Source organism: Ambystoma mexicanum, chromosome 2p, assembly GCF_040938575.1.
Source record: "Ambystoma mexicanum isolate Mex_15411 chromosome 2p, UKY_AmexF1_1, whole genome shotgun sequence".
Classification (NCBI taxonomy): domain Eukaryota; kingdom Metazoa; phylum Chordata; class Amphibia; order Caudata; family Ambystomatidae; genus Ambystoma; species Ambystoma mexicanum.
Window position 1 is genome coordinate 182,658,708 of NC_090923.1, and position 25,862 is coordinate 182,684,569.

The window sequence follows — 25,862 nt, forward strand, 5'->3', positions numbered from 1 at the left end:
AGACCAAGATACATCGCTTGGGCTGTCTAACAGCAGCTAATTTTTCTAATAGTGCCAGACAACCATTCAGCCTCTGCTATGCAGATGCCTATGGGACATGTGTTCCAAGCTGCCCAAAAGAGGAACTTTGCAATTTCCACTACCTCATGTGCGAATGACATCAAAGTTTTACTGCAGTAATAGCATGGTGCTGTTAAGATATACCTTTTTTTACCCGGAGTAGCCAACTCCGTCTCCTCTTTGTCTCAGTGACTGAAAGCAGGGAGGACGAAAGAAGTGGTTGGGCTGCAACTGTGTGGCAGAGTCCTAGAGAAGACTGGCAATTGAGCTGTAGGGTTGACTGCCGAGCAGAGCTTCAGCTCTGCTGGCGTTTTGAACGTTCTGCCCTGTTGACATGCTATTGACTCTGTGGCACACAGTCTCTCCAGTCAGAGACTCTGGCTTTCTGAAAAACATTTGCTTGGAAGGGAAAGCCAAGCTTTTCATGCTTGCAACAGTGCCGCCATAGGAACGATTGATTCTATACAATAAGGCCCATCACACAACTTCCAGTCCATGTTTAGGAGGACGAATATTTAGGAACTTCTGGAAAACTTACCTTGCTTGGAATTGTTCTAATTTGATGATGCGGGGTACCCAGTAGTTTCTGTAGCCCATGGTAGCTTAGTTTCGGGATCCTACAATAAGTGCAAATAAAGAATTGTGCAGATTCATAAGGCCTCCTAATGAAAACGGTGGAAAGGCTTTGAACCTGATGATCTTCGCTTTCTTCTTCATAAGAAAATCTTAAAGGTACAGAAGCCAGGAAAAGAGGGGAAGGATTGAGTCACGTGGAACCAACCGAAAGCCAACTTTGCATCTCCTTTCTGCTTGTACCTAAAAAAAAAAAAAAGAAAAAGTCTCCTCTCCTATCCTTAAAACAGAAACATATTTCTGATCCCCCATCTATCATGATGCTGCTGCCAGTCAAGAGTGGGAGCAGCAGGTATTTGAGGACATGCACCTGTTCCCACTCGGCCAGGCAGCAGAGCCATGCTCTGCCGTAGTAGATTGTCCTCGGCCGAGTCACAGTGACCATATAGCTTATCTATCAGTATTTTATATTATTTGTAATACCAATATTGTCCTTGATTGGTTCAAGGAGCAGCATTACCTGAGGCACATGTGTTAAGCGAAACCCAAAGCTGCAGAGGTTGGATGAGGTCAACCATGGAGGGAGTGCAGACATTTAGACAAGCACCAAGAAAATCAAAAGTGATTGGTAAAAGCCAAACGTGTTGAAAGGAAGCGGGATGGTGACAAAGGGAGATCCGAGACATTAAACAATTGGACAAAACTCATGGGACAGGAACCGAGTACACCACCATGGGCCAGCAAGATAGGACACCACTCCAACAGCTTTCCGTGCCAGTACCAAGCAGCCACGCAAATGGCAGTCGCCAAACAGTAAACACAGCAATGGAGCAGGGCAGAGGAAGATGAATGTATGAATTAATAAGAGCTGTTCCAGTGGCTTAGGAGGTCTGATGGGCGTGTGAGGGAGAAGTAGTCAAGAAAGCACATTTTGGAGAGAAAGGAGGACGACCACATACTCGAGTAGGCTGGAATTAAGACAGATGTAGAATGCATTCAGATCAGTTCACTTTAGACTGAGCTATCATAACGATTTGCAAAAATACTCATGATGAAATGGTTAACAAAAATCGTTTAATTGAAATGTTGTCAATGTCGCAAGACAGTGCAACAAACAGCACTAAATGGAAGATCTACCCGAGCAGGGTGCGGGCTTCCATTTTCTGAAATCAGACAAATTGTAAATGTTGCTGTCCCGTGTATCCAATAAGTCCCATTTTCTTTTTAAACATTACCCTGCAGTAAATTCTGTCACCATCTACAAATACTAAACCTTTTCACATGAAAAACATCAAGACACAAGGAAATGACTCCCTGAGTGCAAAGAATGTTGATAAGTGCTTTACAGTTTGAAAGCCAAAAAATAACCTTTGAGTTTTTTTTTTTACTAAGAATACAAAATAAAATTGAACCATGTCAGTTAGCTCAACAGTGCTTCTTTTGACGTTTCATAACATCTCAAACTGCCTCTGTCCTGCACGGGTGGCTTCTCTCCAGAGAAGCTTGAGAGGATTTCCAACAAATGTCAACTTACTCTAGATGCACCATGTAGGGCTAGGTTTAGGAACGCAGCAGGTCATCTACTGACCAGCTTGATCTCCTTCGCCTCCATCTTGTTCTGCCTTTTCCGGTGGCATTAACTCTTGCCTTTCTGGGCCACTGCCAGTGGAATGGGTACTAGTGCGTCTCAGCAAGAAAACACCTGCACGCAGCCCACCAACATTCACCCATATGGTATGACACTTGCGCCATAAGTGCCCGGTCTGGGCCAAGGCCTAAATGTAAACAAAAGAAATATTAATATGCAAGACAAAAAAAAAAAAAAACATGTTTACAGTCTAGTAAAAAGTGTTTGTAACAGCTCATTACAAATAAGGTAGCTACTACTGTAGTAAATTTGAAATACAGTTTGGGGAGGAGGGAGCAATAGTTCACAAAACAATGCTCCAAACGTTACTGTTCATCCTTTGAAAGGATACGAATACACTGCCAATTCCATACCCTTTTAAACCCGAGCCTCTCAATAGATATGGCTAATCATCATCTCTGCTTCTACTTTACCAACTCAAGACCAGTGGGGCTTTACAATTCAGTACTCGCAACACATTTTAACAAAAGGACCCCTTTGGTAGTAGTTTGTCACAAAAAGTAACACATTGCCATTTGCGTTTGGGGACACACTTTTTTTAATTGGTGCCTGCTTCTAGGTTATGCCCCAGTCCAACTCTACATAAAAGGCTTTGTAACTCCCGTGACCAGGCATGTTGAATGAAGGAACAAGTTACTTACCTGTAACTGTTGTTCTCCAGCATGGGTCTGGCATGGATTCACATGCTCATGAATATTCCCCGTCGTCAGGCTGGGAATCCTTGGTATAGAAAAAAAATCAGTATCAGTTTTGTTTCTGATCTGTCTTTCGTACTAGTAACCAATCACTAGTCTCTGGGTCATACTGCCCCCAGCCAATGACTGCCCTCTCCCTAAGCCCCTCTCTCCGGCAGCCATCCTCGGATTTGGTAGCATGTAAAGTGGCAGTATGACCAAGTGAAGAGCTGCAGAGGGGTAGGCGGGAGGGTTTGCATGTGAATTCATGCCAGACCCATGCTGGAGTACAACAGTTACAGGTAAGTAACTTGTTCCTTCTCCAGCATGGGGTCTGTCATGGATTCACATGCTCATGAATAAGAGAATACATAGCAGTACACACATGCACAACCACGGGAGGTGGCAACAGGCTCAACATTAAGCAATACAACAACTCAACATTAAGCAACTCTTACCTCTTCACCAGGCTCACCTTAGGCGAACAGGTTGCGCAGCACTGCTTGGCCGACCCTGGACTCCTCCCTGGAGTCCCGATCGACGCAGTAGAATCTTGTGAAGGTGTGCGTCGACCTCCATGTCGCAGCCCTGCAGATGTCCAGCAGGGGCACACCAGACAGGAACGCCATGGTAGCAGCGATCGCTCGGGTCGAATGGGCTCTCGGACGGCCGGGCAGCTGTCGGTTTGCCAACCGGTGACAGTGCATGATGCAGCCGGAGAGCCATCTGGAAATGGAAGTCTTCGAGAGAGCCTTCCCTTGATTCACAGTCCCAAAGTTCAAACAGCTGTGACGTCTTCCGAAAACTCTTCGTGCGGTCCACGTAGAACTTCAGCGCTCTGGCTACATCCAGCGAGTGCAAAGTCCTCTCGGCCGGCGACGAAGGCGACGGGAAGAAAACTGGCTCGTTTAGGTGGAAGTCCGACGGCACCTTGGGCATAAAGGATGGGTGTGTCCTCAGCACCACCCTCGTGTCATAAAAAGTCAAGTATGGAGGCTTGCAGTATGGGGCCTGGATCTCTCCCACTCGTCGTGGAGGTGATGGCCATGAGGAAAGCTGTCTTCCATGACAGGAACTTCAAAGGCACCGAATGCATAGGCTCGGCGGGAACAATCGGAATAGTCCCTTCATAAATTCTTTCACCAGGCGATGAGACCACAAGGACGCCCGACCCGTCGTCCTGATATATCGGGAGATTGCAGCCAGATGTATTTTGATGGAGGCGTGAGCCAGTCCAGCTTTGGCCAGCGACAGTAGGTATGGCAGTACTTGAGGGGCTTTAATCCGCAGAGGGTTAATCTTCTGTGCAGGGCACCAGACAGAGAACCTCTTCCATTTATGTCCGTAGCACTTGAGAGTTGAGGCCGCCCTGGCCTTTGCAAGAATCTCTCTGCAGTCGGCCGGGATGTCGTACCCTCCAAACTCTAGTGCTGCAGGAGCCAGGCCTGCAAGTTCAGCGACTCCGGGTTGTGGTGAAGAATGGCGCCTCCTTCTCTGGAGAGAAGGTCTGCGTCTGTCGGTAGCTTGACTGGTGGGGACGTTGACAAGTCCAGAAGGTCCGGGAACCAGATCTGTCTCGGCCACGCCGGTGCGACCAGGATGAGCCGAGCAGCAACGGCAGCGGAGGGAACGCATAAAGAAATAGGCCGTCCCAGGGGAACGAGAAAGCATCGCCCATGCTCCTTGGCTGGGGGAACCTGCTGGCAAACCTCCGGCACTTGGAATTCGTCGCGAAGAGATCGATTTGGGGTTCGCCCCATCGTCTGAAGAGTCGATCCACTTGATCCTGGCGTAGTTCCCACTCGAGGCACGTGCGCAGCTCCCTGCTGAGTGAGTCGGCGATAGTGTTTTTTATTCCTGCCAGAAGAAGAGGCACCAGAAACATCCCTTGGGCGACGGCCCAATGCCACAGATCCTGGGCTTCCTTGGATAGGGCCGGGGACCTGGTTACGCCCTGCTTCCGGATGTAGAACATCGTGGTGGTGTTGTCGGTGAAGATCCTCACCACCTTGCCCTTGAGGGACGGAAGAAAGGACCTGAGGGCCCAGAACACCGCGCAGAGCCCCAAGATGTTGATGTGGAGAGACTTCTCCTCCGGGAGCCAAAGGCCTCTCGCGTGGAGATCTCCGGAGTGCGCTCCCCAACCTTCCAGGTAGGCGTCCGTCGTCGCCGTCAACTGGTGAGCTGGGGTCTGAAAGTCTGTGCCCGCCGACAGATGGGAGCGGGTACCCCACCACCGGATCGCCTGACGGAACGTCTCGTTGAGAGGGATCCTGTCCTCAAAGCTGCCCATCGACTGGATCCAGCGGGCGTCGAGGAACTCCTCTAAGGGTCTCATCCGAAGACTGCAAAGGCGCACCAGATAAATGCAGGAGGACATCATCCCGAGGAGGGACTTGATAGATCTTACCCTGGCCATGTCCGTGGCCAGCAGACGCTGCACCTTGCCCAGAATGGTCCTGGTCCTTTCCTCCGACGGTGAGGCCAGCCGCGCCACTGTGTCGAGCTTGGCTCCCAGACACAGGGCAACTGCGACGGAACCAGGTGGGATTTTGGAAAGTTGATGGAGAATCCCAGGTCCGTGAGCAGCTGGACGGTCTTCGCAGTGTGCTCCACGGCTAGCTCCCTTGTCCTTGCCCGGATGAGCCAGTCGTCCAGGTAGGGGTAGACGTGGACCCCCTGTAGGCACAGCCGCGCCACCACCGGTGCGAGGCACTTGGTGAACACCCTGGGTGCCGGCCTCAATCCGAAGGGAAGGGTTTTGAACTGGTAGTGACGCGCTTGGACCACGAACCTGAGAAACTTTCGGTGTCCCTTTAGGATGGGAATATGGAAGTAGGCATCCTCCAAATCCAACGACGACAGGAAATCGCCCTCCTCCAGTTGACCCAGGACGTGTTGGAGGGTGACCATCCGGAACTTCTGTGCCTTGATGAATTTGTTCAGTCGTCATAGGTCCAGGATGGGACGTCATCCTCCCGTCTTCTTCTTCACGAAGAAGTATCTTGAGTAAACTCCGGAGCCCCGAAGCCTCTTTGGGACGAGCTCGATGGCGCCCTTCTTGAGCATCGCCTTTACCTCCAAGAGAAGTTGAGGGACGTGATGTTCTTTCCTGGCCACAGGGGGGGGACGCGCGGGCACCTCTTTAGAAACTCGAGCGCGTGACCCTGAGCTAGGGCGTCCAGCACCCAACGGTCAGTGGAGATGGACTCCCACACGCTGACGAAGCTCACCAGCCAGCCTCCCACCGGGGTGCTTCGGTGGGGGCCCGACCCCACGGCCGGTTCAGTCCTGCTTCGACAAGGCTTTGCCGCCTTGTCCTCCTTGGTGGCGACGGCGGGATCCGCGTGACTTGCCTCGTCCCCTGTAAGCTTCCTGTGACGACGAACGGGCCGCTTGACGGTAGGTGGAAAATCCGCCGCTGGAACCTTTGGAGGCACCCTGTTTGCCTCCGCTGCCCGAAAGGGCGTCCGCCGTTGCTGGAGAACCCCAAGAGCCCGGGCCGTCTCCGTGTCCGACTTGATGGCTTGAAGGGAATCGTCCACTGTTTTCCCAAACAGGTTGTTTCCGTCGAACGGCATGTCCAAGACTCTGGTCTGCACGTCCTGATGGAAGTCAGTAGCCTTGAGCCATCCACGCCGCCTAAGGCACACGCCGTTGCCCAACTGGCGAAATCCAGTGTCAGCGATGTCCGTCGCAATCGTAATGGCGTGGTCCGACGCCACCTCTCCTTCCTGCAAGATCTCTAGGGCTTCCGCCCTCTTGTCGTCTGGTAGGAAGTCCAGCAGGGGGGGCCAGTTTGTACCACAACTCCCTGTCGTAGCGGGCTATGATAGCCAAGGCGTTGGCCGCCTTAAACGTCGTCGCTGCCGACGAGATGACTCTGCGTCCCATCGTGTCTAATTTCTTTCCCTCGCCGTCCGGCGGGGAGGTCGATGTAGAGGCCGTGCCCCCCCCCTTTCTTCCTGGCCGCCGCGGAGACGACCGAGTCCGGGGTCGGCTGTGCCCGAAGGCACAAGGGGGCCGCGTCCGGGACCCGGTACTTCTTCTCGTACCGATCCCTTCTAGCCGGCGTCGTGGATAGGTTCTTGAGGAGGGCGAGGCCCCCATCCCAAATATCGTCTAGTAGAGGTACAGCGAGGACCGTCTTCCTCTTCGTCTCGCGCCGTTGATAAAGGAAACCTTCCTTCTTCTCCTCGCGGCAGAGCTGGAAACCCTCGGATGCCCTGGCGATCATGGAGTGAAACGATCCAATCTCGTCGGGCGGGGAAGCCCGGGTGGGAGGTGACGACGGGAGATCCTCGTCGTAAACCTCGTCGTCTGTACCCATCGCGGCCGTGTCAGTCCCCGTATCATCCCCACGTGTCGTGGACGGGGAGGAGGGCTGAACAGGGCGCGATGGCTGAAAAGGAGGTGGACGATGAATCCTTCTTCTCTTAGGAGGAGGGCTCCCAGAAGGGCCTGGCTCCAGGTCCCCCGTCGGGAGCGGTTCCTCCGTTGGTGGTAACGGCAGTCTCGTCCTTATCTCCGAGCATAAGGACTGTATAGCCAACAAAATGGCCGCCGAGTTGTCTTGCGGCACTGGTTGAGGGGAGTCCGACGGGCGGTCAGGAGCCCCGTCGGCACCCTCGACGTTCTCGTCATCTCCTACGTCGGGGTCCCTGCCGACCGGCTGGTCTTCTTCCACGCCAACGCCGTGGCTTAAGACTTCGATCAGCTCCTCCTCAGAGGTTGAGGCCGAATCCACGACGACCTCCTGCCCCCCCTTTTTCTTCTCCGGAGGTTTCACGGGGGTCCTGTCGATGGGCATGAAAGAGGACTCCCTCTGCGGTGGCAGGGAGACTCTGGGCCCCGAGGTCGCCACCACTGGTGTAGCCTCCACAGGCTGTGCCAGGGCCGCCACGACTGTCTCGATAGAGGCCTTGGCCGGGTGGGTTAAGGCTTTCACGACCTTAGGTGCGCTCACCGCCTTCTCCTTGGGGGGAGGGTCACAGCCTCGCTCCCCCTCCGATGGGGCCTTCGAGCTCGACCAGGGTCTCTCCAGGAGCTTCGCCGGGTGCTCGGCCTTCCTCTTACCCGAGCCAGAGCGTTGGCTCGTGGTTGATGGCGCAGGGGAGGATGCGCCCTGCCTGGCGCCCGTAGAGCCGGACCGTTCGGCGCTCCCGGTGCCAGTGGACTCGCGGTGCTTGGCCTTCTGTTGGACCCCCGTCGCCGGGGCGCCCTCAAAGGTCTTAGAAGACCGCTCTGACTTCTTCCTCTTCTCGCCTCACGGGCTCTTTCCTTCCAGCCAGTTGGCGAGACGTTGATGGCGGTCCTTCATGGTCCGCTCCGACATATTGCCGCAAAACGCACAGTCCTTCTCCACGTGCGTCTTGTCCTCATGTAGGCAGTAAAGGCAAAGGGAGTGTTCGTCCTCAAAGACATTCTGAAGCTGGCATCCAGGGCAGACCCTGAACAGCTTTCTGGGCGTCGAGCTTCCCTTCTCCTGGGCCATGTCCGAGATGGGCCTGAGAAACTTCTGGAGTCCTCCAAAAGCGTGGCTCGATGAAATCTTCACCCTTGAGGGGCGTAGACGAATCCGACACGGGTCCCCGTTAATCGGGTGAAGAAACGGTGGAGCTTGAGGCTCTTTTGACCAAAAAAAGAGAAATTTTTCTGAGAAAAAACATGAAAAAAGCACTAACGCTCGAGAGCAATAGCACGAGGATCCCAACACTTGAACATGCGGTAAAAATCTGAAGATGGCTGCCAGAGGCGGGGCTTAGGTAGAGGGCAGTCATTGGCTGTGGTCAGTATGACGCAGAGATCAGTGATTGGTTACTACTACGAAAGACAGATCAGAAACAAAACTGATACTGATTTTTTCTTTACCGAGGATTCCCAGCCTGACGACGGGGAATATTCATGAGCATGTGAATCCATGCCAGACCCCATGCTGGAGAATGAATGCTTTCATACTATCATGGCTAGATTATGGGAATGCAACTGATTTAGGCTTAACCCAATATGCAATTCGGCATTTACAAAAAGTACAAGACTCCTCTGCCTGGCGCTTCGACTCACCATGCAAGCTTACGTTAGGGCTAGGAAATGAACGAATCGGTGGAAGCAGAACCTTAAAACTTTTACTTGTACCCTGATGAACCAATGAAGAATAAAGCAGCTGTTCCTTTTGTAGCCTGGCTCCAGCCTGATCATATGATGCAAGGCAGCCTCTCCACAATAATAACAAATTAAACTTCTGTTGTGGGAGAGCTGCCAGCAACCAGCAGTAAACATCCCACAAATAGCCATCCTCCTTCCATGGTAATCCTGATCTACCCAGATGAACCCAGAAGGCAACTTGAAGACAAAGGAAGAGAAAGGTATAGCATTGTTGAGCACATCATCCAATCACAACTACGGTCTGTGCTGTCCATTGACCCTCGCCAGCTCACTAAATCAATGGGTGCAGACCTTGGCCACTGCACAAGAATAGGAGTGCTGTGCATATTTGGTCATTATGAAGCTTGAGAGGGTGCAATTGTACCCCTGGAGCTGATGCCGACGTTCTGTCGCACCATGGGACACACAGAAGATGCTGCACACCGGGCAAGAACCGTGCCTGAACATTACATTTGAAGGTATTTCCAGTTTATGAGGAGCTTAGTGATTTATGTGGAGAATTACGGCTTCAGGTCCAGTGTTTGCTGCACGAGTATGTGCTTTCAAGAACTGCCGCCCATTTGGTATTTCTAGTATAGCACAACGGGCATCCGTGGATGTCTAAGCGTAACAAAAAACTGTTTGCATAAGATGCAATCGGGTTATGAAGGAGATATATTTGCAATAACCTTGCAGATGTTAGAAACTTTGAAAAGAGTGGTATGATATTATAAAAACCAAGAAAGGAGGTATGCATTGTACCACAGGGCTTTAAAGCTAGTTATATATGTGGACACCATATTAATAGGGCACCTCATGTAGAATGTGGTTTTCACATATTTTATGACAGCATTGTGTGACACATTGTGCAGTGTTATTTTAAAGTACCAATGGGTGTCTCAATTTACTTACAGAGAGCGTGGGGCTCATTTTCTAAGACCCCAGAGCATAAATAAAAGGTGTTAATGAAAGGCATAAAGGTATTTAGCTCGAACATCTTTGCTTACGCTCCACAACATGTGTGTGGCTTTTGAAGGCAGATGAGTGTCATGGAACAGGAGTTACATTTCTGCCTCCCCTTTCCCTCTCCACATTTGAAGCCTACCAACATGGTATTTTCTTGCTGGCGTAAAACCAATGCATTCGTATGGAATCTGCACACATTTTACTCGAGCAAAACGCAGGCATGTTCGATGCATGCATAAATTGCAGGCAACATTTACTCCGTTTGCACTGCGAAGTGCAAAAACAAGGGTGCACAAACAATTGCCTTTGATTAGAACTTGACAGTGCTAATGATTATAATTGGATGGGGCTGGTGTAAACGTAATGTGTCTTCTCTGTGCAATTTACATTTTTTTTCAAAATAAGCTGCCTTGTACCGCAAGTTATGCATTGGTGAAATAAAGCATGGTTTACCTTGGAATGCTTTCCAAACTGCATAGCAAGTTGAGATCAACTTACAGTGCTCATCTTTCTTGCTAGTTTCAGGGACACAGTATGGTTGCTCACATGTTTGCCTCTTTCCGGAGAACATTTAGTGTGTCCATCGCAATGAATTTTACTACCAGGTTTATATATTCCTTCACTCTTTGGATATGTAGTTCCACAGCATTGTTATAAATGCCCTCCATGAGCTTAGGTGAAAACATGTCCCCAGAGTGTAAAATATGCATACATTGCAAGATGGGTTATGCCCTCCATGTATGAAGCCTGTGAATCTGTAAAAGTGATGGCAACTTAAAGTATGGAATGCTCTCATACTTGAAACCGTGGGCTTGTGGTCCTTGAGCTCTAGGGTGTCTGTAGAAGCTGAAGATATGGACCAGTGGGATTCAGAGCTTTAGAAGTTTATAACTTGATCAACCAATATGGAATACAAAAAAAAAGATCATTTTGGATCCTGGGTCCAGTGTGATCAAGTCACCATCTTACCACAACTACACTAGTTGCCTGAATGGGTGGTGGAAGGAGAGCTGTGCACGCATTAAGATTTGAACTCGGGCAAAAGTCATTGCAGCAGCAAGTGTGCTGGAGATTACTTTCCCTGTATAGACTCTTATTAATTTCTAAAGAAAATTCACTTTATGAGGACATAAAGGCTCAGATGAAACTGAAAAAATCTAAGATACTTCAAAAGATGGAAATGAAAGTTACAAGTTTCCTGATTGAGGCAAACTCATCTGTGAACACTGAAAGAAAATCCCCTGAAAGCAAAGAATGAATTGGAAACAATGGACTGGATTAAAACAGGAATGGAAATGAGGCTTTTAAAACCAAAAACAGCTTTCTAACTGTGGACAAAAAATTGGGAGTACTGCCAAAATAACTGCAAAAGCACCCCGCCTGGGAATCAAGAAACATATTCCTCAGAACACGACTAAATTTAATATGTACAGGCGAAATTCTGAACATCAGAGGTCAAAATCACAAAGCTATTATCCTCTGTAAAAGGTGCACAGATCCAAGAACTCAAAACTTACAGCATTTGCTCCGAGACTGTGAGGGGACCTGGGAGACCAGAGTAACATACTTCTCCAAGTTTGTAAATACACTGGAAGGTCTACGAACAGAACATTCTTGGAACTTCTTGATTTTGGGTCACAATACCGCCCTTACAATAGCAGTAGGACAAGTCCTAACAAGGATCGGCATAATATCAACGGAGAACAGGCAGAACATGGACATTGGACCTAAAGAACCCCAAGAGTCAGTGGGAGAGTGAAAAACGGCTCATCGGCCCCATTACATTATTTCTCTTTTTCTCTGCACCTCTTTTTTTTTTCTTTCTTTTAGAGGGAGTAAAAAACTGAGAAATAGAAAATGTCAGTGGGGCATTAGGGATGAAACATGTTTTGCTTCGTTAGTTTTATAAATAATTCCTTTATCTTTCTTTTTCTCTTGTGGTAAAATGGTAACATCATTTCTTTGACAAACTTTCTTCTCTTCTTCCTTTCTCTTTTTTTTTTAAAAAAGCTATAATTTTAGTTATTTTGTAAAAGATCTAATATGATCAACACAAATAATAAAAATTCAAAAAAGGAAGAAGAGCTGGAGCAAGCCACTGCCACTTGGCATACCTGTGCAACTGCCGAGTAATCGCTTCTGGCAGAATCTCTTTGATAAGAGCCTCAAAGTAACATCTAATAGTAAAAAAAGAGGGGTGAGGCGCGCACTCCAATTCCTGCCCAATATGCTACCTGAAAAAAGAAAAAGAATAAATGGGTTAAATCCCAAAGTGTCCAATTCACTGGGTTAGATCCCAATTGCTGCAAAAATATTCACAGGGTTAGATCCCAATTGCGGCAAAAATATTCACAGGGTTAGATCCCTTATGCTGCATTGGTACTGCTGTTCTCCTCCTTCAAAAATTCACAGGGCTGGATCCCTTATGCTGCATTTGGGCTGTTGTTCTCCTCCTCCTAGCGCTTTCGTGTCCCAACACTCTTCAGGGAGGCTGTGTTGCCTTTCACTTCGCGCCTCACCCCTTCCCCCCTTTTTACATGTAATTTGTGGAGATCCAGACTCCAGAGGCTGCAGCACCAGGAATATTTTGCCCTACAGTGGAGAACCATAGTTATGGTTTTCCCCCCTCCTCCTGCTAAGGGTAAGATCCTACAGTGGAGAACCATAGTTATGGTTTTCTCCCCTCCCCCTGCTAAGGGTAAGATGTGTGCTCCTGGAGGGGAGTCTTTCCTTGGTTACCTGAACTGAACAACATTTTTTCACCACAGCTCCCATAATCCTTAGAGACTGCATTAGCAATTTAATTGGATTCACCTGAAAAGCAAGGCAACACAGCCTCCCTGAAGAGTGTTGGGACACGAAAGCGCTAGGAGAAGGAGAACAGCAGCACAAATGCAGCAGAAGGGATCCAAACCTTTGAACATTTTGGCAACAATTGGGATCTAACCCTGTGAATTGGACACTTTTGGGATTTAACCCAGTTATATATTTTTTCTTTCTTCAGGTAGTATATCGGCCAGGAATTGGAGTGCGCGCTTCACCTCCCCACCCCTTTTTTTAATAGTAGACTAGGACATAAGCCACTGAAAGCGATCATAGAAGCTGTTCCTGCATGCCAATTGTGCTGGCAGAGTGATGACAGAATCCATATTGCCACAGATCTGGCCCACTTTGTTGCAAGTTCTGATCATCTATAAATTCCAGCCTTCTCGATGACCAGAAGAAATCATGCTGTCAGTGTTCTGTGACCTGGCGGCGACAGCTGGTTTGTAAGACCCCTCTTCTCTCAGACGGGGCCTTACTGCTAGACCTTTACTGCCTGACAAAGAGGCAGGAGCCCCTAAGAAGATGGCTGGCAACAGGAAATGCTGGAGACCTACAGATACAAAAATGATCTTAACAAAAATCTATGAGGAACCGAGATATGGAGGTTGATTATGAAATTTCATTTCCCCAACATGGGGCCTGGAATGGATTCACATGTTCAAGAATATTACCAGTTGTCAGGCTGGGAATCCTCGGTAAAAGGTTTGAAGGGTGCCCACATAAGTCTTGTCTAGACTACGTTGAGTTCCCAAGCCGGGGCAATTGCTTTCAGCAGCAGGAACGATCGAAAACAACCTTGAGAAACTCCTTTACGAACGAGTCTGTGGAACCACAATGAGGATATTTCCGGGGACCTGGAGTAGCACGAGATGGCCACCAGATGTACCTTGATGGACGCGTGAGCCAGACCAGCTCTTGCCAAAGAAAGCAAGTATGGAAGAATCTGTGGGGCTGTGACCCCCAAAGGGCTAATCTTCTGCGACCGGCACATAGTAAAACACTTCCACTTATGGCTGTAGCACTTAAGTGTTGACGATGCCCTGGCTTTGGCGAGGACCTCTCTGGAGTCCACTAGCAGCTCATAACCCCCAAACTCTAAGGCTGCAGGAGCCAGGCCTTCAGGTTCAGGGATCCTGGATCGTGATAAAGGATTGCGCCTCCCTCTCTGGTGAGCAGGTCCAGAAGACCAGCAACTTGACCGGAGGCAATGCTGACAGGCGGAGTAGGTCTGTATACCAAATCTGGCGAATACGTAATCTGCCTCGGCCACGCCAGGGCAATGAGTATCATCCTGCACTGACACTGTCTGAGAGTGTTGATCACACATAGCGGAGGGAAACCGGGAAAAGCGTAGAGAAACAGATCCTCCCACGGGAAGGAGAACACATCCCCCAAGCTCCTCGTTGGTGGAATCTGCTGGCAAACGTCTGCCATTTGGAGTTTGCCGCTGTGACAAAAAAATTGATCGGGTGTCTGTCCCATTTGACGAACAGAAGGTCCACCAGATACTGACAAAGTTCCCACTCGTGGCAGGTATGCATTTCCCTGCTGAAAGAGTGTGCAATGGGTTTCTTGATGCCTGCCAGGTGGAGCGGGACAAGCAACATTCCCTGAGCTTCCTTGGAGAGTGCTGGGGATCCAGTGCCCCCTTGCTTCCTGATGTAGAACAAGGTAGTGGTGTTATCCGTGGAGTTCCTCACCACCTTGCCCTTTAGAGACAGTTTGACAGTTGGAAAGACTTGAGGGTCCAGAACACTGCCCGTAGCTCCAGGATGTTGGTAGGTAGATCCTTCTCTTCCAGACCTCTGGCGTGAAGATGCCCAGTGTGAGCCCCCCCAACCTTCAAGAGAGGCATCCGTGGTCTCCTGGTACTGTGGTGTTTGAAATCCCATACACCCCCCACCAATATATCATCACTCTATCACCTGTCTGAACTCTTAATTGAGGGGGATCTTGTCTGCAAAATATCCGGACACTTGTATCCAACGTGCATCCGCAGAGACGGACGAGGTAGATGCAGGACAACATCATGCCCAGCAACGACTTGGTGGCCCAAATGTGGCAGTCTTTGCTGACGACAGTCGCTGCCCCTTCCCTTGAATGGCTGCTAGTCTCTCCTCCGAGGGTGAGGCCAGGCAGAACACTGAGTCTGGCGCCAAGGAACTGCGCATTCTGAATATGGCTGACAGAGGCGGGGCTTATGGAGAGGACTGTCATTGTATGGGGGCAGTATGGCCCAGAGGACAGGGATTGGTTTAGAGTAGAAATACAGTTTTAAAGTGAAAGTGAAACAGGTTTTTCTTTTGCCAAGGATTCCCGGTCTGACGACGGGGAATATTCATGTGCATGTGAATCCATGCCAGACCCATGCTGGAGTACAATAGTCACAGGTAAGTAACTTAAACATTTAAACCTTTAACTAAGGAGTAGGATTTGTAGATTTTGTACCATGCATAATTTTTTGGAGAATGTTAAACATGTATTTATTGTGCGTCAGAAATTAAGTGGTCATAGGGAGTTAACTGTACTCCCTATGACGGGAAACTGCTCAGAGATGTCATTATGTTTAACTATTTCGGTCTTCTGGTGAGAAATGAATTATTACCATAGGTTTTAACAAATGTTTTTAATTTCTTAACTACTTTGATGAACTGGATCAATATTATGTCTATTTTAGAATTGTACTCTCAATTTATCTTCTATTTCCTTTACTTCTATGGAAGATTTGATTCTAAACCAGACCATACAAATATATAAATAGAAATAAATAACTGATGCATGCTTAGCCATTCACTCGTGGAGAGACGACCCACCCCACCCCCCTCCACACCCTCAGGTACCACCAGCCAGTGTAACCAGAGAAAAGGAGCAAGAGAGTAGGCATTAGATGCAAAGCCAGAGAGCTTCATAGAGAAATGCAGGAAATTATGTACCCCTAAAGTCTGCAGACGAGGCAATAACATACAGTCAGCTCTGTAGTTTTCTTAGTAGTTATACTATTGTGTGCACCTCGGCCATGTGGAGTACGCTTTACATGGGTCTCTGGGGACAGACAGTGACAGCAACTACACAGAATAGGGAACAAAGCAAGCATTGCCAAATGAAGTTCAAGACAACAACAACAAAAAGAAGAAATTAGCCCAAGCTAACTGGTAAAAAAAAGGAAGGCAAAAAATTCATCTCAGAACTAGAAAAGGAAAACTTGGCACGGACAACAAAAAAAACATTTGGCAACTTTGAGAGGATAGATTTGCAACATTTGAAATGGAGACAACAAGCTACTGAGCCACTGTTACCTTGACAAAACATTTCTTGTCATGTGTTAGCAGCACAGCACGGCCAGTTCCAGGCTTGCAGATACGGCTCATCTCTCGAAGAAAGGCTGGATATAGGTCCCAGTTCTTTCTTTTTGACCCTATTCTGTAACAAAAAATAACAGACACGTTTCTTCTATTTAGCAGTCACATGCTTACACAGTTTACATTAAAAAAAACCTAAAAAAAAAAAAGATTAGAAAGCTTAAACTTTTTTAGCTGGGGGAAAAATTATAATAAACCTGAAAATAAAAATCTCTAGCTCCTGGCCCAAAGACTAGCCAGACAGAATGCACTGAGCCTTTGCATTTGTTTAGGAGTTAATACCAAATAAATGAAACCTGGAACACAAAAAATATATATAAGAAATCCACCTGAATGTAATAAACTAGAAAGATCGCTTAGTGGTGTGAGCTCTGGGAGGATTGAGTAAATGCCTGACTGAGCAAAGGGTTTGTGGCTATCTGTCCATGGTGCATGTGTGAGCAGAATGCACAGATAGGGGGTCAACATAAAATACTTCACATTCTTTTTGCCAAGGCATACCAGCAACTGTTAAAATTACACAGCACAGACAAGCAGCACCCGTTTTCTTTACTATAAAACTCTGCTGGTCTTAAGAAATAGAAGTAATATTTCTTAGTCTTTAACAGGGGCCCTACCTACAGTGAGCCTCTCTAAACCAGAGTCACTATTTTACAGAAACTGCCCTCACCCATGACTTCAACTTTCTTACCTCTGCTCACCATCGTGGACCACTCTTCTTCACGTGCTTACCGACCTTGGAATCTAGAACACTGCTCTAGATTGGATTGCCTCCAACGTTTCTAACTGCCCCTTCTCCACTGTATGAAACACAGGCATCCATGACCCAGACCTGCCCCCGGCCTGTCCCTTCTACCCGCTCTTTGCCCACAGGTTTCATGGTTTCATCCTTGGCCATTTAGTATTCACCCATTACACCTCCTCACTATGCCAACTGATCTTCTTCCGGTTCTCCCATCACCTCTTTGCTGACAACATGAAAATCTATCATTACTCCTAATCTCTCTGCTCGCGATTCTGCCTACCTCTGAGTAATACATTACAGAATGGCACTTTGCTGTCTAATGCATAACTCCTTCAAGAATTAGATTTGCCTGGACTTATATGCCACACGCCTCCTAGGCTTCAATCTGTCTCTCCACTTGACAGCGTTGTCAATTTTCCCCATCCATTACATTTTCATCAGCCACACCCTGTTTTAACCAATCAACCCCCCCACAGCCTCTATATGGATTGATTTTCCATGAAAAACTGGACACTACAAATTTCAACGGTGGTCTTCAAAATTCAAGCATTAACTTAACCATTGGCACTTATTTCCCACTGCTCTCGTCTGTGCAGTCCCCGCTCTAATGCCCTCCTTCTCCGAGCACATTCTCTCTAGCTCCTCACCACTAGAACTCCCTTCCTCCCAATGTTAAAAGTTCCAGTATAATACACCACCCTAGATATGTACTAAAGATCATCTCATGCAAGGAGTCCCCTCCATTCACAGCCTTTTTTCTGCACCCTCCCTGACAACCCTGTGCAAAACTGTATGTATAACCTGCAAATATCCAGTCCCCTCAGACAACTACCTGTCAGGTGTCTTCTCCTGTATCTGGTTTCTGTGCCATGTATGTTCTACCATCTACCGGTAATTTGCTCACTACCTTTACCTACAAGGTACTCAATTAAGGGAGGGGAAAGGCGGGGGTGGTGGTGTGTGGGGTCTGGGCGTGTGCGTGTCAAATATTATACTAGTTGTCAATGGCACCCCTAACTTCAGTCGCACCAGAGCTGCCACTCAAAGAAATGATATTAATAAGTTAAAGGACTAAGCCTGAAACTAAGGTTTAGCTATTTAAAGGGTAAACCTACATTTTTCTCAGTCATACCCGATGGCAGTGTCCTTGCATCTTACAACCCAGATGCTTGGCCGATCTAAAGATAAACGGCATGTGGGAAGTTAAGTTACTGCAAATTCATATTTTACCTATTTTAAGTTACCAACACTTTCCGCACTTTCATTGGCATTCAGGGAACAGCAGTAGTTGCTGCGGAAGATGCCCGTTCTAAACAGTTGGCATCCGATTTCAGTCCCCATTGTCGCAAATTATGGAGATTTCTAAATGTTGGTCAAAATAAAATCCAGGGTAGTCTTGTTTTCAGAAGGTAGGACATGGTTCCCTTCTTTGGCAAGTAAGTGTAGCTGAATCTGAGATTTGCAAGATCCACAGTCGGGCGCATTTGACTGTGATGGCCAGTGCGTTCCAATGGAGTGGGGCAAGTAGAGTGAAAGCACAGAAGCAGGTGGCATGGAGTGGGGGGCATGGGTGAGGTTGAGTGCAGATGAGGAGCAAACAGAGAATTCCTGAGGAGCATTGATAGCTTTATAGACTAGGAGAAGGAACATTAAAATGGCCTGCCAGCATGGTGACGGTTGGTAGAAGTGGGGGATGATCTGGGTTGGTTGTAGAGTGCGGGTAGCAAAGTTGAGGACTTTGACAAAGAGTAGAGAGGAAGGCTAAGGAGAAGTCTAGAGCAGTAGTCGAGATTACTGCACAAGAGGATGGACATTAGAGTTTTCTAAGTGTGGCGTGTCAAACATTTTATGAATTTACCGAAAGTTGAGAATGTTAATGCGAGCAGCAGAAGGGGTGGCAGTGTTAACTTGTTGCAGTTGAATGTCGCTATCCAAGACCCCATGATGTTTGTAGTGGAGAGCTCCAATTTGGGCTGGCCCGTACTAGACTCCCAGAACTCCTTGAATTCCAGCGGCCTTATCTCAGGCAGTTGTGTCGCTCTATATTTCATCAAAAAGCATTTAAGCAGATTTTAGACAATAAGCTGAATCTGCATCCTGAATTGAGCCACTCACTGCATGCACTTTGTCCACCCTCCCCCTTCTATGCCCAGGGCCCTACTATGCCTGTTGAGTGTACCTGGAAAAAGAGTCAAAGCATACAGATTTGAAGCCGTTTCAATGGATTGAGGCTTTCAGAGCATTTTGCTGCATCAAGATTCTTGGATCGAATCCTCAGCAATATTGTGCTCAGACCCTCCCCAAGTGTGTCATGACAACATTGGAGCGTGTTTTACCCCAATTTCACAAATCCACCTCAGACCATCTTTCCGAGTGTGCCACAGGCATTACAGGAATTACCTAAAGTACTTTAATAAGGCCGTTCCCTAGACCCCTTGGAAATCTCCTATATGCCTTTTGTAAATCAGTTTATTCCTGGTTATGATTTACAGTACCCAAATTCAGGTTGCCTTAATTGTACCTAAAAACTGATGACTTCGACCCCTCTAATGGGGCAAACAGCGTACACTACTTATCTAGACCAAGCAGATCTATTTGAGGACAAAAATCATTTCTGTGCCGAGATGCCGTGGGAAGATAAAGTTGAGGAGGTTCCAATGTGCAAGACTCAAGCTAATCCAGGAATCCTAGACGTTCTGCTAACTACAGAAGAAATGGTGGTAACTCAGCAATCACTTATGAAACTAAATGCAGTGCTATTAGTTGGTGTGCAGCAGGTCTGTGGTTGATAGTCTCATTGCTGTCGTGCTCATTGAAGCTTGGAATGGCTTTTGCTGGCAGTTACGCAGATTAGGTTGCATTTGTATTATGGTAGGATATGTTGTTAAAGAGTACAGTTTTAACATAGTTGCTGCTATTCAAAAAAGTTGTATTGGAATGTAATATTACTTAGTTACATTATAAGTCAAAATTGAAAAAAAGTAACTAAATTAGTTAAAATCATACGATCACAGTTTTATGGAAAGTTTGAAGGACTTGTTTGAATAAACATATATAGCATGATTGAGACTCTAACTGCAGTAGCCGATCTGCCCAGAGTCTGCCGTCTCATTCAAGAACACAGTCAGATGAGCAGTTTGAAGCTTACAACTCTGCAAAATCCTTGAGTCCCAGAGCTTAATCATTAGGAGGCACAGATGAGGGGATTGGATGCCCAGTGGCAAGCTGAGAAAGGGGCATGTAAGGTAGATTTATGCTTGATCCCCTCTCCTAGTGAGACCCCCCAGCACCTTTTGCTGGACTTCTGAAACTTTTTCCGAAACACTGAATGAGTGGAGACTTTTTCACGCATTCATACTTAGGGCTCTGTCTTTCGGAACTCTAGTCTTTGTATTTTACCTATCATATGGAGTCTATTTTACTCCATAACTCTTAAAGGCATCTGTATTTTACTATTGCAGCACACAGCTCCTTATGTGCAGTTGCTGGGGACCCTTCAGGCCCTCCTTTGAGATTATTTTCTTTATCCTAGAGTAACTACAGTTACTAAGGATAGAGATCGTTAGTATCTCTCCTAAAAATTTAAAGTCTAAGAGATTAGCACAAACAACCTTCTGTGGAGTGCCAAAGGAATACCTAGTATCCCCCTTCTCTCTACTCCTGTGACTTGTTTAGTCGCATAGACAATCTCCTAGTTATGGCTGGTGGCAGCGGATGTGTTCTACCAACTGCTGTGACATTTTTCTACTGCAGGCTATGTCCACAGCCCTGGCAGTGCACAATAGGGGCACCCAAGTACCAACTTGGGCCTCCCTTTTTTTGCCATTACTAGCATGGCTGTTTTTTGTTAGCCCTTCTACCATTCTGGGAAGGGGAGGCCTGTGTGTGTGTTTTGCCTTTGGCGGAAACCCATGGGGGTCTCTGCCTAGGCTCCATAGTGTCTGGGCAGGCAGGAAGTGGGGGAAGAGTTTTCCATCCCCCTGTCCTTTGCCAGAGTGCCTGAATGGGACTAGCTCCCACTGTGGGTCTGGCTGTCCTAATTCACAGCCAAACTCCCCCTTCTGTAAACTGCTGAGGAAGATTGCAGAGGAGTGAGTGCTGGAACTGTATAAAAGGTGCGGCTCCTGGAGTGAAAAGCAAATCGACCACCGGAAGCTGAAATAACCGAGACGACCAGTGATGCCTGCAGACGCTTTGCAACACCGTGAAGCAACCACTGCTATCCAAACCACGTTTTCTGTGTGTCAGAGGAACTCCGAAGGGGACAGCTCCTCCCCTTTGACTGATGGCAACGACCAGTCCCAAGACGAACGTTGATTTGAGCCATCACCCGAGGTCCTGCGAGTTTCCAGAACTGCAGAACCCCAATACCAGGAGACCTGCTGCCCAATTAGCGTTCAACGTCGTGGAAAAGCCAAATCTGTGCAAATCTTTGCTGAGCCCTCAAGGACACTCCAGAGATCTGATCCAATGCGCCCAGACTCCCTCATCAGAGTGTGGGACTACAGGAAGGGAAGGGGATGATCGGGCAAATCGCATCCTTTGTTGGTGCTGCAGAAAAGGCACCAAAACCACCGAGTGACCAGAGAAGTTGTTGAAAGCTGTGCCAGAGATCCTCCCTCGAGACTGCTGCTGAGAGATCCTGTCCATTGTCCTGCCTTCAGTCATCAGACCAAGGAATCCGAAGGTGGGGCCTTAGCTGTTTTCTTCAAAGCTAATGTACTGTGGGGAAAATGGTATTGCTTACCTTATTCCAAAAAGTCGATCCAGAGCATTGGAGTGCACAGAGAGGTGTCCAGGGCAACCCCCTCTTACCTCTGACTCAAGCCGCTGCTTGTGTCCCTTCTGCGAGTGCTTTAATAGAGTCTCCCACGTTTGTTAAATCTTATGGAATCTTCTTCCCTAGAGACTAGAAAGTATCCACAGGTACATTTGACTGCCTCCACAATCAGAAGCTCTGCTAGGATAACACTAACCAACTGTTTCCTTCCTAAAAATCACTATCTTATATGTATATGCTGACTAAATGCAATTACTGTATTACTTTGTGGGTGCGCGTTACCATACCCATGTGTGTTGGTTTATTGGGTGCACATTATTATACCTATTGGTGTTGGTTTATTGTGCGAAGTATTTGAAAGTGACTCTTGTGTAAATATAATACATCTATTGTTAGGTTAGAATTGGTCTAGTAACTGTGTGAATCTGCTTGGTATTAGGTAACCCACCTTTTGGTATAGGTCTGTACTACACAAGTTGGTAGTGTGATTGAGCAGCCAGGCCTATCTCAAGAGGGGTAAATGTGAGCTGTAGCAATGAAATTCGCAAATACAAGTAGCCAAGTAACACTTACACTGAAGGCTTCAGTTATAGATAATTATTTATTTAGTTAACATCAATTTTTAAGTAAGCACTCGTTAAAAAGGCAATTTATGTAACAAGGTAAATATACTTTAAAATACTTTGCAGGATCAGCACAAGTTTAGTGGATACTCTTTAGATGTGCGTTGTACACGCTTGCTACACCTGAAGGTGGCTTAATTCACAAGGACAGTAATGGCATTTGTATATCACACAGAATACACTGCAGATTCTGAGGTTGCAGAAAGGAAAGGTTTATGTTTATTTATTTGATAATGCGCACCAAACCCTCAGATAGCCAGGCGCAGCAACTGCAAGAATATTTATAGCTTAGTTACAACAGGTAATTATTACAATACATACATTACAGGAAGGAAAAAAGGTTAAACAGGTTTTCAGTATAGGTGACGACACTTGAATCTTCCAATGAGATCTCGACAACCCTTTACCAGCAATAACAGTCTAAAACAAGGTACCACCTATGAGGGACAGAGAAATCAAAGTCAATGGACTAGAAGAGTCTGCAGGGAGCCAGGACAGCCAAAGTCAATTGGAGCACAGTCTATGGAGCTGAGGCACTTCTTAGATAAAGAGTCTTGCACAAAGTTATAGAGTTTGTACAAATCACTTGTAGGGTCGAAATCTGTGACGAAGCCTGTGAAAAGCAGAGTTGAAATCAACTCTGAGGTCAGCTAATGCAATTCCCAACTGAGAAGAACACAGCTAAAAAGACACTGAGGTTAGTACCCCAAGTCTAAACAGTACTTCGAGAGTGGTCCAGCTGGATTCTATCCTGTTTCAGCGATGCAGACACTGGGTTCCTGAGCCTTAGTCGTGGGGACAAGAGGGAGGATGTATGGAGGGCTCCTGCGGCAGCAATTTGGAGGTCGTTGCCAGCTAGGGGCTCTTTTCAGTTCAGCAGCAGCACTTCACAGTCTCAGCGCTCTGTAAAAAACCCTGTTGCAGATCTCGGATACCGGTTGGGCTTCCTTCACTCCTTGGGTCCTGCACTCTGGTGATGGGACTTTAGCTCGGGTCGTCCTGCTTTTGGAGGGTCCTTAGGAGACTCCTGGAGCTTCTGGCCAGATTTTAGACGTTGCACTCGGCTATGGATTTCTCGACCCCCTGGCACTCGGTTCTTGCAGCAGCGAAGTAGTACAGCCAATCAGGGAAGATGGTCCAGTGGAATTCGTCTCTGGGTTAGTTGGTCTGACTAACCCAAGGGAAGAAGTCATCCCTTCCGGAGCTTCTCTGTCAAATTGAAAAAGGAGTTTCAGCACAGCAGCAGGGCTTCAACGGGTAATTCAAAGGTCCAGGAGGAGGCTGCGAGCGTTGTTCACGGTTTCTTCGTTGGGTGTTTCTCCCAGTGGTCGACTCTGTCTCTAGTCCTAAAACCCTTGCCTTTTCAGCAGGTTTCTCCCATTCATGCACATCCTAGGCTGTCAATCACACAGCAGGGTGGCTGTCCTAAAAGGACAGCCAGCCAATCAGGACTGGTTGCATTCATGCACTCCTATAGACCAAGGACAGGGGAGTTTCGGGAACCTCCCTGACATATTGCCTTTCCAGACACACTGGAGCCAGAGGCGGGCTTCAGGGCTGAAGCCTGCCAAAGGCAAAATGAACAAAGGGCTCAAACGCACAGTAAAACCCAAGGAAGACATCACAAACAGAAAATGGTGAAAAAAGAAGACCCGGCCCATTTTGACAGAAATGGTCATCCATGAGTGCTGTACTGCAGCTGAGGATTCAGCCTGCGGTAGAAAAGCACAATGGTAGGAAATGTAAACCACTGCCACCGGCCATTTAAAGTAGTGAGGGAAACATAAAATTTTTTATATGAGGATGTAGGATAAGGGGCCCCTATGTAACCAGCCCAGCACTCCACATAAGATGGGGTGTGCTGGACCTACAAAGAGAAAAGGTAAGTAAAGTCAATTTCACTTTACTATTCTTGGGAACAGTAATTTACACAAGAAAAGGTATTTAAACCTTATGAGAAATATAAAGGATTTCTCTGAGACACTGCACTGAGGGTGCTGTGCGTCACCATAGGAAAAGTAGATGCCAATGGAGTTTGTCAGACTCCCAAAAAAGTAGAAACACATAATCCAAAGCAGGTCAAAACACATGAGAGCGTGAGAAAAAGTCCTAAAGTCCAGCAAAAGAGCTGGGGGTCTCTTAGGTTGAAAGGAATTAGCACAGAAATGAGAATTCTCCCTAACATCTATATTTTAATATAAATGTATATGCAAGAGTTTCTTTGGTGTGCATTGCTAACTGGGTTCAGTGTACTTACCTACAGCTCAGCTCACCTCTTCCTCCTCCTCTTAAGATAAGCCTGGCTGCTGGACCATACTACCAAGGTCTCAGAGCAGTACAGACTGATACTAAGAGTTGGGGGATCTATAAACCACTGGGATAGCTTACTAAAGTCTTACCTCCAAGTGGGACTTTAGGAAAACTCCCCTAACAGGGCACAAGGGAAATTGCCCACCCCTCGCCGCTCCCCACCCCAGGCTTCCAGGCCTGCTGCTCCCTGTGCCATGGCTGCAATATGTAAAAAAAACATGAACAAAGGAGAGAATCCTTCAGATTCCAGCCTGCCTGGCGGGACCAACCAGAGTGTGCTTGACAAGTGTTGATCAAAAAAATAATGCTGCACAAGTACCTGGCCCCCAGATGCAGGCCACTGAGTAAGATGGAGTAAAGCCTAGATGAGTGGTGCCTACTGGCAATGTATGCAAGCCCAATGACAGATTCATTGACCTTCGGTGGCACTGTTGGCATGGCTGCGGCCCATGCTCCAATGGTCTGTTATGAACTTCAGCAGCGTATCATAATTCCTTGCTGCCAAGGAAGCAATTGCCTGCATCTTTGTAGACTTTCTCCTCGGTTTAACCTTCCCCTAGGTTATTGGTAATTTCTTGATCACAGTTGAACGAGTTAATTTTGAAACGAGTCTAATAGCAGCCCACATTAGCACTCATTGATGCTAGAATATGGTAGTTATATTAATAGAGGGTGGATTGTTTGTGGTGATGACATTTCGGCACAGTTGGCAAGCATGCATTGGCCAGAACACTTATTTGAAAAAAAGACACATACAAATCAACAACAGTTACCAATCTATAGAGTCACAGTTGCACAAACAGGTGCATCCTTCCAAATAAACTTTACAGTGCAAATACATTCAGCACACAAAAGAAGGTCACCATAACCTTTTCCCAGGAAGACACCCCTCACAGCGTCTCCACTAACTTCATGAATTGAAGTATGAAGCCTAATTTCCATGAAATTGTCACCTGGGGGGCTCAGCGAAAGCCGAGCCCCTTTGTGGTTTTTAGCTCTCTGTTGATGAAGCATATATCCCAGTTGCACAATACTGCCTTGGGGACTGCTTCAGCATCCATGTGGGCAGACTGGGTGGTGTGAGCAGTGCGCCAGATAAGATTTGGAAGAGGGAGTATTTACTCCATCTTTATTTCAAGTTGGGAGCAACATGA

General features: G+C 47.4%; 1 protein-coding gene across 1 annotated transcript in view; it reads right to left on the reverse strand.

Moving 5' to 3' along the window:
• Positions 1-1,687: 1,687 nt before the first annotated feature.
• THUMPD3 (THUMP domain containing 3) overlaps positions 1,688-25,862 on the reverse strand; it is a 160,406-nt gene continuing 136,231 nt past the window's right edge. Inside the window, exons 9-10 of the mRNA XM_069643467.1 lie at positions 16,188-16,311; positions 1,688-2,408 (exon numbers count right to left, since the gene is read on the reverse strand). Of these exons, the coding sequence (XP_069499568.1) occupies positions 2,214-2,408; positions 16,188-16,311 (319 nt within the window). The 3' untranslated portion in view covers positions 1,688-2,213. The remainder of the gene's footprint in view (positions 2,409-16,187; positions 16,312-25,862) is intronic.